The sequence below is a fragment of the Rhinoderma darwinii genome, chromosome 6, assembly GCF_050947455.1.
Source record: "Rhinoderma darwinii isolate aRhiDar2 chromosome 6, aRhiDar2.hap1, whole genome shotgun sequence".
In the NCBI taxonomy this organism is placed as follows: Eukaryota; Metazoa; Chordata; class Amphibia; order Anura; family Rhinodermatidae; genus Rhinoderma; species Rhinoderma darwinii.
The window spans coordinates 44755755-44774634 of record NC_134692.1 but is presented as its reverse complement, the minus strand read 5'-3'; the positions used below and the strand labels follow the sequence as shown (position 1 = coordinate 44774634).

Sequence of the window (18880 nt, the reverse complement as noted above, 5' to 3'; positions counted from 1 at the left end):
ATCAGGAATTTTACCTTTACTTGGATTTGTCACTTGAAATTGGTTTGGCGGCAAAGGCAACTGATGTGGGGTTATAGTTGATTTTAGCTCAGAGTGGGAAACAACCTTGGTCCTTTACAGGTGCAGCTGCGGATTCAGGAACCGCCTTTTGGCTCTACAACGAGGGTCACTGCAAGTTCTTTGCTACCTGCAAATTCCGTCATGAGTAGGGTTGCACGATGCATCGAAATATCAATCCTATTTTGATGCCGTGCGCCCTCAAACGGTTCAATACCGTTAATTCATGTATTTCGGCCGCACAGCTTAGTATTTTAACACATGAATGAAGTCTCTGGCGTGAAGTAATGCGGCCGGTGCTGCACTAATGAGCGGCAGTGCCAGCCCTGAAGACAGAGTACATGGCAGGCACTGCAAAACACCCTCATGTCCTGTCTTCAGTGCAGCACCGGCGGAATCACATCATGCTGACCGCACAAGCACAACAAGTGTGTATTACACAGCCGCAGCCCCGCTTTAACGGCGGAGATCAGAGAAACCACTGATCTCTGCTGCTATTCCCTTTAGGCCACATGCACACAACCGTATTTTTGATCTGCAATTACGGACCGTAATAACGGACCCATTTATTTATATCGGCTACGGACACCTTTCCGTATTTTTACGGATGGGAACAACATGCTTGCCAACAGTCCCGAATTTGCTGAGACAGTCCCGGGAAATTACTGTCCCGGGACATGTCCGGGTGTCACGTTGGGTTCGTGGACCCACTGGGCCATACCGCCTTGGCGGTATGGCAGCTGGCCAACAGGACGCAGGGTACAGTCCACAGTTCATATAAGGTACCTGTGGCAGCTCGGACAGTAGCAAGGCAGGCTCGGCTGGGACTAGGCAGCGTGTAGACGTCAGGCATGGACCCTATGGGACCCGGCCCATGTGAGTGGATGTGAGCGTTGGCATCTCCTGAGGAGGAGACTAGGGCCAGCGCTCGCAGACCCATGGCTGCGGCCGTCAGGGGGAGAGTGAAGCTGACGGCCCGCAGCCTCGGACATGACACCCGGCAACTGCTACATTCAATTGTATCTGCGTCCTCAGGATGCAGATACAATTGAATACCATGGAATACTATGGATGAGCAGGAAACTATCCATTCACTTCTCCTGGAGGGCCGGAATCCTCGGCCAAAGCGTTTCCGATGCCTTGGCCGGGGATTCCGCTCATAGATGGAGCTCCTGACTTCACGGTCCATATAAGGGCAGTGATGTCAGGGCAAGGCAACTCCTGCAACGGAATCCCCAGCCGGAGCATTGCCGATGCTCTGGCCTCAGATTCCGCTCATAGACGTAGCCCCTGACTTCATTGTCCATATAAGGGCAGTGACGCCAGGGGCACCTCTTGCAGCGTAATCTCCGACCAAAGCGACGGCAACACTCTGGGTGGGGATTCCCTTCCTAGAGGGAGACACATTGGCTCTGTCAACAGGGTTGGGGGGGTGGCGCTATCTACAGGGGGAGTATGTGGCATTATCTACAGCAGGCGTCACAGACACGCGGCCTGCGGTCCACATGCGGCCCCTGATACTGGCATCTGCAGTCCGCGGGGCTACATATCTCCCTCGGGAGTGGAGAGAGCAGTCTGAACGAGGAGCGCACCGGCGCTCCTTCATGCCATCACGCAGCCCCCTGTAGCTAGTGCACCCCCCAATAGATAGTGCCCCACTCACCCCACCCTGTTGACAGTGCTACACCCTCCCTCCCTGTAAATAACTCTAGGAGTGGAATCCCCAGCCAGAGAATTGCTGACGCTTTGGCCGGGGATTCCTCTGCTGGACAAGCCCCTGAAGTCACTGTCCATATATGGACAGTGATGTCAGGGGCTTCCCAAAGGAAGGAGTCACAGAGCAGAGACTATACTAGCTAGTAGCGCTCTGCTCTGTGACTGGCTCTGGGGGAACCCCTGGCATCACTGTCAATATATGGACAGTGATGTTAAAAGCAGAGCTGGAGTTCCAGGAAGAGTGCTACTAGCGCTCTGCCTGGGACTTCGGCTTTGGCTAAGCCCCGGATATCACTGTCCATATATGGACAGTGATGTCAGGGGCTTCCCCAGAGTTCCGGAGCATATATGGACAGTGATGTCAGGAGCAAAGCTGGAGTCCCAGGCAGAGTTCTAGTAGGTTCTGTCCAGGACTCCTGCTCTGGGGTTGCCCCAGACATCACATTTCGGTCCAGGAGGATCCCATGAAATCACTGTCTATGGACAGTGATGTCAAGGGCTCCTCCAGCAGAGGAATCCCCAGCCAAAGCATGTCGTCATCTACAGGTAGGCTGTGTAGCATCATCTACAGGGGGCTGTGTAGCACCATCTACAGGGGGGCCATGTGACATCATCTACAGGGGGGCTGTGTGGCATCATCTACATGGGCTGTGTGGTGTCGTCTACAGGGGGGCTGTGTGGCATCATCTATGGGCGGCTGTATAGCTCTATCTATAGGGGCTGTGTGGCACCATCTACACGGGGCTGTGTGGCATCATCTACAGGGGGGCTGTGTGGCTCTTTCTACAGGGGGCTGTGTGGCATCATCTACAGGGAAGGCTGTGAGTCACTATCTGCAGGGGCTGTGAGGCACTATCTACAGGAGGCTGTGAGGCACCATCTACAGGGGGCTGTGAGGCACTATCCATAGGGGGCTGTGAGGTACTATCCACAGGGGGCTGTGTAGCATTATCTACAGGGGGCTGTGTGGCTCTTTCTACAGGGGGCTGTGTGGCATCATCTACAGGGAAGGCTGTGAGTCACTATCTGTAGGGGGCTGTGAGGCACTATCTACAGGGGGCAGTGAGGCACCATCTACAGGGGGCTATGAGGCACTGTCCACAGGGTGCTGTGTGGCTCTATCTACAGGGGGCTGTGAGGCTCTATCTACAGGGGGCTGTGAAGCTCTATCTACAGGGGGCTGTGAGGCACTATCAACAGGAGGCTGTGAGGCACTATCAACAGCGGGCTGTGTGACATCATCTGTGGCACGATCTAAAAAAGGGATGTGTGGCACTATCTACAGGGGGCATTGTGACACTATCTACAGGAAGCAGTGCATGGTAATAACTACAAGGAGCAGTGTGTGGTAAAATCTACTGGGGGAAGTGTGGAGCACCATCTACAACGGGGCACTGAGTGTGGCACTATCTACACTGGTTTTTATGCTACCAGAAGTGGTCAGCTCATATCGCTTAGCTCTAGTGATAAAGTGAGACATCACCTGCCTGTATACAACCAGATAAACAGAGAGATACCGGCCAGCATAGTAGTTGTCAGCCAAACTAGTGCAGACATTTTTGTTCTTTTATATGTATGCAGAAATTCTGAAAAGCCACGCCCCACTATCCCCACCCATCCAATAAGCCACGCCCCATAAGACACACCCACCAAAGACGCCAAACCCTGAGTGTTCCTGGAAAAAAAATTCAAATGTTGGCAACTTTGGTGTTTGTCCCGTATAAATGATAGAACATGTCCATGTTTTGTCCGTAATTATGACACGGACTCCGCATAGAAGTCTATGGGTGCTTTAGTAATTACGGACGGCTACAGATGTGCATCCGTAGCCGTCCGTAATTACGGAAGCATTGCTGTGCGACACCAGGGGATTACCCTGGATTCCTCCATTTTTTTGGTGGATCCGTAAATACGGATGCATTACGGATGCAATACGGACCGTATTTACGGACACCCTTCCATATATGCAGATGATTTACGGATGACTACGAATCCGTATTTATGGACAGTATTTACGGATGGATGTAAAATACGGTCGTGTGCATGGGGCCTTAATGCCGTGTTCAAAGCTGACCGCAGAATTAGAGGGGAAAATGAGAAGGGGATACCCTTTGATGGCGCCACAGGGAATCCCTGTGACACGATCGAGGGACATACCATATATAGACAGACAGTCCAGAGTTCATTGAAGGACCCATGGGCTGTCTGACCATATTTCCTGTTGTTAGGGCACGCTTAGGTATGTCCGAACAACTGCCTGTATACTATCAGTACACAGGCTAATGTACTGGCATATAGATATATGCCAGTACATTAAAGTTTAAAAATAGGAAAATAAAAAAATAAAGTAATGTTAAATTAAAAAAAACTGTAAAAAAAATACACAATTTTGAACCTCCATATGCCTTACATGAATGGTAATTAACCCCTTTAGTGTACCTCACACATTAACTCAATGTTGTCCATTATGACTGTGAGAAACATGATGGCGTTAATTACTATTAACGTACATGGAAGTACAAAATTCATCACATCATGTGCCTTACATCAGAAAATACATGGCCATTTTTTTCTCACTATCATGTGAATGTAGCCTAACTCAAAATTCCTTAGTAGGAACCCCTTGAAATTGTACTAACTAGGTATACCTTTACATTTTCAAAACTAAAAAGCAAGTTAGGCCTTCTTCACACAGCGCAGAGTTGCTGCAGATTTCACAAGCACATTTTAAGCCAAAAACAAGGATTGAATCCAGGAGATCAGATCTATGCGTCCGTTCTTTATATATTTCTTCTGTTTAGGATAAGTTTGGGCCAAAAAAAATACATGCAAAATCTGCATTAATTCTCTACTGTGAGAACAAGGCCTAAATGTATTATGATCTTCTCTTTAGACAAATGGGCAGCCTCTTGAATTGGCGGTGGATGTTGGCTGTGGGACTGGACGTTACACTTTGCCTCTAGCTCCTCACTTTAAAAAGGTCCTGGCAACAGACATCAGTGATTCCCAAATTAATTTGGCTAAACAGTATAATTCAGCAAACAATGTGTCATACATGTGAGTATTACACTGGATTTACTGTATCAATTCTGCTGATATAATGAGAGGACTAAATTGCATCAGTTACACTGGCAATTATCTCTCTTCTGTCTATAGGGTCGCCCCGGCTGAGAAGTTACCCCTGAAAGATGCTTCTGTGGACGTGGTAAATGCTGGTCTGGCTGCTCATTGGTTCACAGTAGACAAGTTTGTCAATGAGGCAGCTCGAGTGCTGAAGACAAATGGTTGCTTGGCTGTACATGCTTTCTATCCAGGCACTGAGATTGAATACAAGGAATTCTCGCATGACCTCAATGTTCTTATGTCAGAGGTAAGGCAGTATTTAGATTAAGATATTTAATATATGATGCATGTAGAATATATCAGCCAACTTTAAATATCATTTTGTTTATAGGTAAAAGATTTTGTGTTGATAATTTTTATGACATATTTATAGGTATTGGAACTAATTTTTTCTGTTATAGAGGTTCATATTCCATATAAAGTCATAAAATTAAGTGAAGAAATCTGGCTACCTTTGTACAGTCAACCTGGATTTGTGGAACATATTCTGCTCTGTTATTTGGAGAGGCAATTATTCCTATCTATTCTGAATGGGGCTACGATCAGGAGGACTCTTTCCCAGGCACACTGCAGCAGCACCTCTACACACATCATGTAGTGCAGGTAACACTTAGCCCTGCCTCCTCCTTAACATTCTTCACATAACTTCTCCTCTGTACGTGCCTCCTTCCCTAGGGCCACGTTGGCGCCAAGCCAGGCACCACACCTTACACGCTCCCCTCCCTACCACATCAGACTGAGCAGTGGAGTAGCTATAGGGGTTGCAGTTGCGACCCGGCCCCTAAGCCTGGGAGGCCCATGGGGCCCCCGTTGCCATACAGCATGCTGGTTAACCCCTTCAGGACCGAGCTCATTTTGGCCTTCAGGACCAGACCCATTTTTACAAATCTGACATGTGTTTCTTTATGTGGTAATAACTCCGGAATGCTTTTACCTATCCAAGCAATTCTGAGAATGTTTTCTCGTGACATATTGTACTTTATGTTAGTGAAAAAATTTGGTCGATAAATTCAATATTTATTTGTGAAAAACACCAAGATTTAGAGAAAATTTGCAAAAATTTGCATTTTTCTAAATTTAAATGTATCTGCTTGTAAAACAGATGGTTATACCACCCAAAATAGCTACTATTTCACATATCCCATATGTCTACTTTATGTTTGCATCGTTTTTTGAACGTCCTTTTATTTTTCTAGGACGTTACAAGACATAGAACTTTCTCAGCAATTTCCTACATTTTCAAGAAAATTTCAAAAGGCTATTTTTTCAGGGACCAGTTCCGTTGTGAAGTGGCTTTGAGGGCCTTAAATATTAGAAAGTCTCCATAAATCACCCCATTTTGAAAACTGCACCCCTCAAAGTATTCAAAACAGCATTCAGAAAGTGTTTTAACCCTTTTAACCATTTCACAGGAATTAAAACAAAGTAGAAGGGAAATTGACAAATTTCATATTTTTTGTCAAAATTCATTTGTAATACATTTTTTTCTGTAACACAGAAGGTTTTACCCAAGAAACGCAACTCAATATTTATTTCCCAGATTCTGCAGTTTTTAGAAATATCCCACATGTGGCCCTAGTGCGCTACTGGACTGAAGCAAAGGCCTCAGAAGCAAAGTAGCACCTAGTGGATTTTGGGGCCTCCTTTTTGTAGAATATATTTTAGGCACCATGTCCAGTTTGAAGAGGTCTTGTGGTGCCAAAACAGTGGGAAAACTCCCAAAAGTGACCCCATTTTGGAAACTACACCCCTCAAGGAATTTATCTAGGGGTATAGTTAGCATTTTGATCTAACAGTTTTTTTGCTAAATTTAATGGAATTAGTCTTTGAAAATGAAAATCGACTTTGTTTCTGAAAAACATAGAATTTTCTAATTTTTACAAGGAATAAAGAAGAAAAAGCCCCCCAGCATTTGTAAAGCAATTTCTCCCGATTACGGCAATACCTCATATGTGGTAATAAACGGCTGTTTAGACCCACGCCAAAGCTCAGAAGGGAAGGAGCGACATTTGGATTTTGGAAGGCAGATTTTGCTGGAATTGTTTGCAACGCACTGGAGGGACCAAAACAGTAGAAACCCCCAAAAGTGACCCCATTTTGGAAACTACACCCCTCAAGGACTTTTTCTAGGGGTATAGTTAACATTTTGACCCCACAGGTTTTTTGCTGAATTTATTAGAATTAGTTTGTGAAGATGAAAATCGACTTTGTTTCTGAAAAAACATAGAATTTTCTAATTTTTACCAGGAATAAAGAAGAAAAAGCCCCCCAACATTTGTAAAGCAATTTCTCCCGATTACGGCAATACCCCATATGTGATAATAAACTGTTGTTCAGATCCACAGCAGGGCTCATAACGGAAGGACTGCCATTTGGAGCGCAGATATTGTTGGAATGGTTTTCGGTGCCATGTCGTGTTTTCAAGGCCCTGGAGGGACCAAAACAGTAGAAACCCCCAAAAGTGACCTTATTTTGGAAACTACACCCCTCAAGAAATTTTTCTAGGGGTATAGTTAACATTTTGACCCCACTGGTTTTTTGCTGAACTTATTAGAATTCGTTTGTGAAGATGAAAATCTACTGTGTTTCAGGAAAAACATAGAATTTTCTAATTTTTACAAGGAATAAAGAAGAAAAAGCCCCCCAGCATTTGTAAAGCAATTTCTCCCGATTACGGCAATACCCCATATGTGGTAATAAACGGTTGTTTAGACCCACGCCAAAGCTCAGAAGGGAAGGAGCGACGTTTGGATTTTGGAGCGCAGATTTTGCTGGAATTATTTTTGGTGCCATGTCGCGTTTGCAACACACTGGAGGGACCAAAACAGTAGAAACCCCCAAAAGTGACCCCATTTTGGAAACTACACCCCTCAAGGAATTTTTTTAGGGGTATATTTAACATTTTGACTCCACAGGTTTTTTGCTGAATTTATTAGAATTAGTTTGTGAAGATGAAAATCGACTTTGTTTCTGAAAAAACATAGAATTTTCTATTTTTTACAAGGAATAAATGAGAAACCCCCCCCCCCACATTTGTAAAGCAATTTCTCCCGATTACGGCAATACCCCATATGTGATAATAAACTGTTGTTCAGATCCACAGCAGGGCTCATAACGGAAGGACTGCCATTTGGAGCGCAGATATTGTTGGAATGGTTTTCGGTGCCATGTCGTGTTTTCAAGGCCCTGGAGGGACCAAAACAGTAGAAACCCCCAAAAGTGACCTTATTTTGGAAACTACACCCCTCAAGAAATTTTTCTAGGGGTATAGTTAACATTTTGACCCCACTGGTTTTTTGCTGAACTTATTAGAATTCGTTTGTGAAGATGAAAATCTACTGTGTTTCAGAAAAAACATAGAATTTTCTAATTTTTAAAAGGAATAAAGGAGAAAAAGCACCCCAACATTTGTAAAGCTATTTCTCTCGATTACGGCAATACCCCATATGTGGTAATAAACGGTTGTTTAGACCCACAGAAGGGCTCAGAAGGGAAGAAGTGCCATTTGGAGCGCAGATATTGTTGGAATGGTTTTCGGTGCCATGTCGTGTTTTCAAGGCCCTGGAGGGACCAAAACAGTAGAAACCCCCAAAAGTGACCCCATTTTGAAAACTGCACCCCTAAGGTATTCACCTAGTGGTTTAATGAGTGTTTGTACCGCTAGGTTTTCATAGCCGGAATCATGGTATTTAGGTGGTAATTTTTTTACCAAATCTATTATTTTTGGTACATGGTTGCCTTCCACAGCATATTAACCCGTAGAAGTGCATTTGCCAGTGTATGTAACTGTGTCGTGCCAACAAAGCAGATGACCAACAAATGTGTCAGTCCACAGCTGTTAACAACAGTTAAAGCAGGGAGAATTTTAAATTAGAACTGTATTGGACTGAAGGGCAATATATTTGAGAACTGGAGGAAAAAAATTAGAACTTGAGCATGTTCACAGGATGAAAGAACAGGGCTTTATAATGACACTTCTTTTTTTCAAAGGGACTAGTCATACAACATCTCTTTAGCCCCATCAATCAGTTATAATAATAGGCAAACTCAGTAAAATTATAAAAAAAAATATGTATTGAAGGAATATTACATTTATATGAAATGATGCTGTCAAATAAAAATTTAATTTTTATCTCAAGTATGCTATTTCAGTGATTCCAACTTACATTATTTTGAAAACTCTACCCTTCAAGGTATTCATCTAGGGGTATAGTGAGAATTTTGTTAGGGGTTTTTCAAAAATATTTTAATTTTGTGTGACCAATTATAACGTGAAACCACGTAGGTATTTATCTAGGGGTATAGTGAGAATTTTGTTAGGGGTTTTTCAAAAATATTTTAATTTTGTGTGACCAATTATAACGTGAAACCACGTAGGTATTTATCTAGGGGTATAGTGAGAATTTTGTTAGGGTTTTTCAAACATTTTTTAATTTGGTGTGACTAATTATAACGTGAAGCCACTTTAGGTATTCATCCAGGGGTGCAGTAAGAATTTTTAGTTTTGTTTGGGCTTCTTTTAAATTTTGTGGGCAAAAATTATTTGATATAAAATTACTCTGCTTCAAAAATCAATTTAGAATGGCCAATTTGTAAAATAAAGGGGTGTATAAATAAAATAATCTAAAACTCTTGGGAGGTATGGTAAATTTTGAAGCATTCATTGATGCATAGGCTTGGCTTTTTGGGGCATGTCTCACACTGGCGGATAGTGTCTTTCCTAATGCCTTTTTTGGAACACACCCGACATCTTTTCTGAGGTCTTGTTTTCTTGTCAGTGGGGGGATTTACTGAGGGAAAGTGCTGGCCTGGGATTACACGGCAACTATAATCTCCCAAAGAAGTGCCCTCGCCTTCTGGGTTGTCAAATAAAAGGGCCTTGATTATTGTCTCCTGAAATTGGAGAAATGTGTTTCAATTGCCTGCGTATCTGGACACCACAAATGCGTTATACATTGCCATTTGGGTGAGGTGGACTGCCAGCTTCTTGTACCAGGTCTTACTTTTCCGCATGGCACTATACGGCTTTATGACCTGATCAGATAGATCCACCTCACCCATAAAGCGGTTATAATCCAGTACGCAGGCAGGCTTGGAAGTTGTGGTGCTGGAGCCACGAACTGGAACATTGATGCTGCTATCCTTATGGATGCTAGTTAGAATGTGGACATCTTTCTTGTCCCTATATTTCACTAGCAACATGTTACTGCACATTGCTTTGCTTTCCCCTTTTGGCAAAGTCTGGCCCAGGAGGGTTTTGGGGAGGCCCTTAGAATTTTTTTTGATTGTGCCACAGGCCACTGTCGCTCTTTCCAAAAGGCACTTTTGGAGAGGGATGCTATTATAAAAATTGTCTATATAGACATGATATCCCTTGCCAAGTAGCGGGTGTACACGATCCCACACAATTTTTCCGCTGACAGTAAGGGAAGGGGGGCACTCTGGGGGATCAATTTTGGAATCCCTTCCCTCATAAATCCGGAAACAATGGGTGTACCCGGTGGAACTTTCACAGATCTTATAGAGCTTTATTCCATACCGGACCCTTTTATTTGGGAGGTATTGACGGAAGTGGAGCCTTCCCTTAAAACTGACGAGAGACTCGTCGACCGCAATATTTTTATCTGGGGTGTAGATTTGGGAAAATTTTAAATTCAAATGATTTATGACAGGCCTTATTTTAAATAAACGGTCATAATTTGGATCATTGGGGGGTGGGCAGCGGGTATTATCTGCGTAATGCAGAAATTTGAGGACGGCCTCAAATCTTCTTCTGGTCATAATGGTGCCATAAAGGGGGGTATAATATAGGACATCCGATGACCAGTAGTCCCTAATGCTGGGTTTCTTTATGAGGCCCATATTCAGTAACAGGCCCCAAAATTTGCAAAGCTACTCAGAGTTTGTGGGGGTCCAATTTTGGTCTTTGGCATAGTAGGATGTGGGATTGTTGGCGAGAAATTGTTCCGCATATAAATTAGTCTGTTTCACCATTACATTTATAAATTCAGCGGAGAAAAATAATTTAAAAAAATCGAACTCTCCAAACCCCGTGGTCTCCACTTGGATTCCCGAGGATGCGGTGAAGTCGGGAACCTGGGGGGCATAACTTGTTGCAGGCATCCATATCGCCTCACTATCGGGGGGGTCAGAACCAGCAACTCTTCTGCGCTGTTGGGGGGACTCATCAGACTCGCTAGACAAAGATGATGTCAGCACGAACTCCATTTCATCTTCGCTAGCAGAGTCTGTATCTGAGCACAGCATAGCGTACGCCTCATCTGGGCTATAAAATTTCTGTGCCATATTGTAGTAATGGACACTACAATGTAACAGCTCTAATTTTATTGTAACCCTAAAATGTAACTGTCACTAAGAAAAAAAAAATTTTTTTAGAATTTTTTTTTTTATATATATTTTTTGCATTTTTTTTTTTTTATTAACACGAAACAAACTGGCGCTCTCAAAAACGTAGGAGCGGGATGGAACGGACTGGGTCACTGCGTAAAACTGTGACTGTAATTGGCACGGCAACAGTGAATGGTGGCGATCTGTGTGTATCGGACTGGACGCTGACACGGATCAATGTTCTCTCGCTGTTCAGTGAGGGGACGATCTGGGGGTATTTAGGCTATCGCCTAACGTAATATGGCGCAGTATTTTCACTGGGGTAATGGGTGGGCGATTTGGGGATTATTTTATAACTACTGGGACAGGAGAGATCTGAGGAGATCTGGGAGGATCTGGGGAGATCTGGGGAGATCAAGAAGAGATCTTTATTCACTTTATTTTAACTTTTTCTGTCTGACAGGGCTTCGCACGACGACTCTCACAAGCTCTTTGACAGAAATGAGCTTGTCAGAGTCGACGATGAGGAGAATTCTGTGTCTTTTGTTTACATATGCTGTGATTGGTCATTCATTTTTGAATGACCAATCACAGCCATCGACGTCACAGGACCACTTTGATTGGTCCTGTGCCGGCAAGCAGCAAGTGTTTGTTGCTACTCGCCGCCGTGATCTGCCTGCTGTCACCATGTCAAGTGACATGGTGACAGTTTATCGTCTGGACGTTACTGTACGTGATAATGCGGGAATGCATCGCAGATTATGACGTACAGTAACGTGATCCGGCGGGAAGGGGTTAAATACATTTCCTGTGCCGTGAAGCCGGCACTTCCTAGTTATGGTTACATAGTACACTTAGTGTACCATGTGACCGTGACGTCATGTGACACGTCTTCCAGCCAGTGCAGTGGAAGAGCCGGTGTGGAGGATTCCAGGTGAGCTGCAGAGTCTGTATTGTAATGTAATGTACTGTATTGTGTTGTTGTAATGTAATGTATTGTGTCGTGTTGTATTGTATTGTGTTGTCTTGTAATGTATTGGGCTGTCTGTGTTTGCGGTGGAGAGGGGGGGGCGTTAAATTACAGCCCCCCCATCCTCTCTCTACCGCAAACTGCACAATACAACACAATACATTACAAACTGTGTGTCACGTCACCCTGGGGGATCGTGTGAAGACCTCCGGTGGGTCGCGAGTCACTCACCGAGGTCCCGGTTCAGGCAGGCGCGATGCGCCGAGTCACTCATAGCACACACTGGCGGAGGTGAAGGATCCTCCACTCGGCGTGGGAACAGGGATAGGTAAGTAATTATGTTATTTTTCTATTATGCACATATGGGGGCATTATACTGTATGGGGGGCTGATATGGTGGGGGAGACTGATATGGCTGGGGGGTATTATACTGCATGGGGGGCTGATATGGCATGGGAGCTGATAAGATGTGGGCATTATACTGCATGGGGGGCTGATATGGGGAAATTATACTGTATGGGGGGAACTATACTGTATGGGGAGCTGATATGGGGGCATTATACTGTATGGGAAGCTGATATGGGGGCATTATACTGTATGGGGGCTGACATGGGGGGCACTATACTGTATGGGGACAGCTATGTGGGGCATTATACTGTGGGGTTTGATATGAGGAGCATTATATGGTATGGGGCAGTTATGGGGGGGCATTATACTGTGTGGAGCATTATACTGTGTGGGGGCAGCTATGGGAGCATTATACTGTGTGGGGGCATTATACTATGGGGGCTGTTTGGCAAGGTGGCTGGGCATAGGTGCGCGCAGGGGTCTGGTGATGGTGGTGTTGGGGAAGGGTAGGGGGCCTAAGCTAAATTCTGGCAGCCGGGCCCATGGCTCTCCAGAATTTTGAGGGGAATTGGCACCCCCGATCGGACACGATGTGAAGGAGCAAGCCATTCAAGCGGAAGATGTGCTTAATAAAGAGGTTTGCCAGTGGTTGACCAGAAGGCAGCCCGGTCAGCGGGATAAAATGTGCCATCTTCGAAAACCGGTCCACCACCACACAGACAGTATTGCATCCTGCTGAGTGGGGAAGATCTGTGACAAAATCCATCGCACTGTGCTGCCAAGGGGCATTGGGTGTAGGCAGAGTTTGGAGCAGACCGGTAGGTTTGGAGTGAGCAACCTTGTTGGAAGCACACACAGTACAGGAAGTCAAAGTCCACAATATCTTTGGGCAGCGTGGGCCACCAGAAATAACGAGTTATCAGGTCTCGAGTCTTGTAAACACCAGCGTGCCCAGCCAGTTTGGAGTTGTGTCCACAGCGGAGAATTCTTCTCCTGTCTGCCACCCAAACAAAAGTCCTCCCTGGAGGGATGTCTCTAACTTGCAAAGGATTGGCAGTGACAAGTCTATGATACTTTGAGGGGACTCCACTGTGTCCTCTGTTTCAAACAACCTGGACAGGGCATCAGCCCTCACATTTTTGTCAGCGGGACGGTAGGGGAGCAAAGATTGGAAACGGGTGAAGAACAGCGACCACCTGGCTTGACGGGAGTTTAGCCGTTGAGCCGACTGGAGATAGTTGAGGTTTTTGTGGTCAGTGTATATCAGGATGGGGTGGGCTGTGCCCTTAAGCATATGTCTCCACTCCTCCAGAGCCAGTTTGATGGCCAGTAGCTCCCGATCCCCAATAGAGTAGTTGCGCTCTGCAGGGGAAAAAAGTCTTGAGTAATAGCCAAATACTACTGTCTTTCCTTTGGAGCTCCTCTGGAACAGAAGTGCAACTGCACCAACAGAAGAAGCGTCCACCTCCAACGAAAACTGCCGAGACACGTCAGGGTGATGGAGGATCGAGGCTGAAGTGAAGGCATTCTTGAGGCTATTGAATGCAGATTCTGCCTCTGGAGTCCACGCCTTGGCGTTCATACCTCTTTTGGTAAGGGTAGTGATGGGAGCTGTCAGAGAAGAGAAGTTTGGGATAAATTGCCCGTAGAAGTTAGCGAATCCCAAAAAGCGATGTATAGCCCGCAGGCCCTGAGGACTTGGCCACTCCAAGACGGACTTTACTTTTCTCAGGATTCATCTTGGGACCCTGATCCAAGATGGTATAGCCCAGGAAGGGCAAAGAATTTTTTTCAAAAGTACACCTCCAATTTGGCATATAGTCGATTGTCCCTTAATCGCAGCAGGACTTGACGGACATGTCTCCGATGTGTCGTCGGATCGGGGAAGAAAATCAAAATGTTATCAAGATTAACTACAATGCAGACATAGAGGAGGTCTCGGACGATATAACACTGACAAATTCTTGTTAGACCGCGGGAGTGTTACACAGGACGAAGTGCATCACCAGGTATTCATAGTGCCCATTTCAAGTGTTAAATGCAGTCTTCCACTCGTAACCTTGATGGATTCGGATTAGGTTGTAGGCCCCACACAAGTCTAGTTTCGACAAGATCTTGGCTCCTCGTATACACTCAGAGATCAGCTGCAACGGATATTTGTTTTTGACCGTGATCTGGTTGAGACCACGGTAGTCAATGCGGGTTCGAAGTGATCCGTCTTTTTTCCTTACAAATAAGAACCCGGCACCGGCCGGAGAGGAGGATTTTAGTTTGAATCCCCTCTCCAGATTCTCTTTGATATACACTGACATGGACTGAGTCTCTGTCAAGGAGAGGGGGGTATGAACAACCACGGGGAGGTGAGGCATCAGGAACCAGTTCAATCGGGCAGTCGTACGCCCGGTGTGGGGGAAGCATCTCAGCCTCCTTCTTGCCAAAGACGTCCGCAAAATGAGTAGGTAGTCCTGTCAACGACTGAGGCATAGTAGGCAGAACAGGACGAACCTGTAGCAGGCAGTGGTGGAGACATTTGGAGCCCCATTGGAGAAACTCTCCGGAATTCCAGTCCAGGGCCGGAGCATGAAACCGGAGCCATGGCAGGCCCAGCAACACAGGATTGATGGCTTTGGACAAAATAAGAAAGGTAATGTAATGATGGGGGTAAGGAAAAGACAAATGAGCCCTAATCTACCCGCCACTCAGTCCCTGCCTACTTGCAACGACCCGCCCTAGGCGATGGGGTACAACTGGGCGACGGTCCCTACGCTCAATAAGTGCATGACAGACAAACAGACAAGGGTACACAGAAGAAAGGGAAAAGGGGCAGTTGCCCACGGCAACACCATGAGCAACAAGAGTGGTGAACGAGCCGAGTCAAACCAGGAGTGTACGAGGTACCAAACACAGAGCAGGAGAGTAGTGAACAAGCCGAGTCAAACCAGGAGTGTACGAGGTACCAAACGCAGAGCAGGAGAGTAGTCAGTAAGCCAGGGTCAATAAGAAGCAGGGTCAAATGGTTCAAGAAGCTGCAGCAGGGCCAGGAAACAAAACTAGAAGAATCACAAGCAAGGAGGAACAGGAAAGGCAGGTATAAATAGACAGAGGGCGGGAGCTAGCTCCGTCTGGCCAGGCTGTGATAGGCTCTCCCACTCCTAAGCCTGCCATCCTGAGTGGTGGAAGATGGAATCAGTCTCACAGACATAGAAGCAGGTGCAGACTGATTACCTATGGGCGTGGATACAGAAGCTGTGCCTGGCAGATCCTTAACAGGTAATCTGCTCGGTATGCTTCAGTGGCTTGGTCTCGGACACGATGGGGTCAGGCAGAGGAAGTCCACTCACCGAGGCAACAAGCAGGGGTGTCTCCAAGGGAACCGTCTCCAACTGGAGCTGATCCACTATGTCCTCTTGGATGAAGTTTGCCACGGACACAGAGTCCAGGTATGCAGAGACCAGGAGCGTCTTCTCACCGGACACTATGGTCACGGGAATGGACAATTTGGGATAGACTTTATTATTTAGTCCTTTTCCTTCTAGGGTTGCCTCTCCAACCAATCCTAGGCTCTGGGGCATTTTAGGCTTTTGGGGACACAAACGCACAAAATGGCCTCCGAGGCCGCAATACTGACAGAGTCCCGAAGTGTATCTGTACTGTTTCTCCTGCACAGACAACTTGAGATTGTCTATTTGTGTAGGCTCCTCTGGTTGAACAGCTGATGAGGGCAGCAGGGGTTGCGGGAATGAAGGAGCCAGCCTGGGCAATCTCCTGACCCGGTCAATGGGAATGGGAGGCAGAAAAAACCTGCAGCGTTAGTTTCTGCACATTTTTCACTGCGCTTTTTGTCCGCGGTCCTTGCATTAGCCTCAATGGCCGTGGTCGAAAAACGTCACCAAAAATGAAAAAAATCTATGAGGGCAGTTCAAAATGTGCCTCAAAATTCCTGAAGGAATTCTGCCTGCAAAATTCTCTTTGTGAACAGAGCCTTATTGAAATGTTTGTAAATATGATTTATTGTCTACTTCCACTGAAGATAACTAACCCTTTACCGATATGTGCCATATATATATGGCACAGTCGGGAAGTCGGGAAACGCAGTATAGTTACGTTGCGGTGATGGTGCGGGCTCAGAACCTGAGCCTGCCCCATTACCGCCGGGTATATTACATCTCACACCCTGCTGTAATGGCCAGGATTGAATCCGGCCGATTAACCCCTCATATGCCATGCTCAATAGCGACCTCAGCAACTGAGGGGTGTTTACAGCTCTAATACATTGCACTAAGTAGGTAGTGAGGTGTATTAGTATAGTGATCAGTGTTGCAGGCCTTCAAGTCCCCTAGTGGGATAAAGAAAAAGTTTAAAAAAGTTAATAAAAATGTTGCAAAAAGATAGATGTTTCAAGTTAAGAAACCCCCAAATTGCCTTGTTTCCTAGAATAAATATTTTATTATTGAAAAAAAAAGAGAAAAAAAAATTACATAATTGGTATCGACGAATCCGTAACGACCCAAACTATAATACTAATTATGTAATTTATTCCGCACGGTGAACCCGTAAAAAAAATAAAATATGAAAAACAACGCCAGAATCACTGTCTTTAGGTCTCCTCGCAAAAATGTTAATAAAATGTGATCAAAAAGTCACATTTACCCCCAAAATAGTACCAATAAAAATGACAGCCCATCCTGCAAAAAAAAGACTTGACACAGCTTTGTCGATGCAAAAATAGAAAAAATATGGGTCTTAGAATATGGCGAAACAGAAAACAAATTTTTTTTTTTTTTTCAAAAAACTGATTTTCTTGTGCAAAAGCTGCAATACATGAAAAAAACTATATAAATGTGGTAATGCCATAATCATATAGACCTGCAGAATAAAGTTAACATGTACTTTATGATGCATGGTGAATGCCGGAAAAAACAATAAAAAAAAACAGTTCCAGAATTGCTTGTTTTTGGTTATTTTCTCTTCCAAAAAAAAAGTGATCAAAAAGTCGCATGTGTCCCAAAATGGTACCAATAAAATCGACAGCTTATCTTGCAAAAAATAAGTCCTCACACCACTCTATAAACAGAAAAATAAATACGTTATGGCGCTAGTAAGTGTTGTGCCCGCGGTCGAGGACCGCCAGCACAACCTACTTACCCCTGCCAGCCGCGACCGTGGGACACACTCTTCCTGCCTGGCGTCTTTGCTCCCAGAGACGCCAGCACATGCGGCTGCTGTTCCCCACTGCCACCCGTAGAGTGCGTGCTCCTCCTGGCCTTAAAGGGCCAGTGTGCACACCAAAGTAAAAGTTCCCTACCAATCCCTTAGCATCCTGGACTTTTTAAAGGACCCTGCCCTTTCCCTCCTTGCCTGAGCGTTGTTTGTATTCCTGTGTTCGTCTATGCAAATGGTCCCTTAGTTGTATTCTGCTCCCAGTGTTCCCGTATCCTCCATCTTGTTGCTGTGTTTGTTCCTGAGCCTAAGCTTATTGTTGGAGTCGTGTGTGCCATGTCTGGTGTTGTCTGCCACGTCAGGTGTAACCTGCCATGACTGGTGTCGTCTGTCACATCTGGTGTCATCTGGAATACCAAGCATCATCTGAGCCACGTGACTGCTACTTCGAGTATCTGCCAGATCATCTCCCCAGGTACTCTTATCCGAGAGACTGTTATTAACTGTTGTTTGTCCAGCTGCTTCTCTGCTATGGCGGAGCGGCCTAGTAGGTCCACATACCCCACAGGCGTGGCAGTATGCTAAGGCCATGGATCCCGCTGGTCAGCCCAAGACTACGACGACATCCCAAACTATGCAAGCAGACGTCCAGGCATGGCAGGATCAGCTCCTACAGGCAGTGTAATCCATCGTGCATCGTTTGGATCCTCCTGCAACCGCCACGGTTTCTCCTGCTGCTCCTCCTCCTGTCAGTGCTGACTCCAGAATGCATGCAGAAGTTTCAGACGGGGATGCAAAGACCTGCAGAAGTTTCATTAACCAATGCCAGAACCACTTCAAGCTGCACGCAACTCTGTTTCCCTCTAATGAGACCTAGATCACCTTTATCACCTCCCTCCTCTCTGGCAAGGCCCTGGTATGGGCTAATCCCATATGGGAACGCGAGGGTCCGGAGACCTCCAATTTGCAGTTATTCCTACAAACTTTCCGCACTGTCTTTGAGGAACCTAGTCGGTCATCTTCCGCAGCTGCATCTCCTCTGACCCTCCATCAAGGAGAAACCACGGTTGGAGAATATGCTATCCAGTTCCATACGCTGGCAGCGGAACTTGCCTGGAACAATGAGGCTTTAGTTGCTACCTTCTGGCAAGGACTCGC

At 45.6% G+C, this 18880-nt stretch overlaps 1 protein-coding gene and 1 long non-coding RNA gene across 3 annotated transcripts in view; one reads left to right on the top strand and one right to left on the bottom strand.

Moving 5' to 3' along the window:
* Nucleotides 1-18880, bottom strand: part of LOC142655456 (uncharacterized) — a 94662-nt gene that overhangs the window by 29761 nt on the left and 46021 nt on the right. The window lies entirely within an intron of this gene.
* LOC142656290 (putative methyltransferase DDB_G0268948) overlaps nt 1-18880 on the top strand; it is a 34256-nt gene that overhangs the window by 1243 nt on the left and 14133 nt on the right. The window contains exons 2-3 of the mRNA XM_075831186.1: nt 4667-4830; nt 4930-5143. Of these exons, the coding sequence (XP_075687301.1) occupies nt 4667-4830; nt 4930-5143 (378 nt within the window). The remainder of the gene's footprint in view (nt 1-4666; nt 4831-4929; nt 5144-18880) is intronic.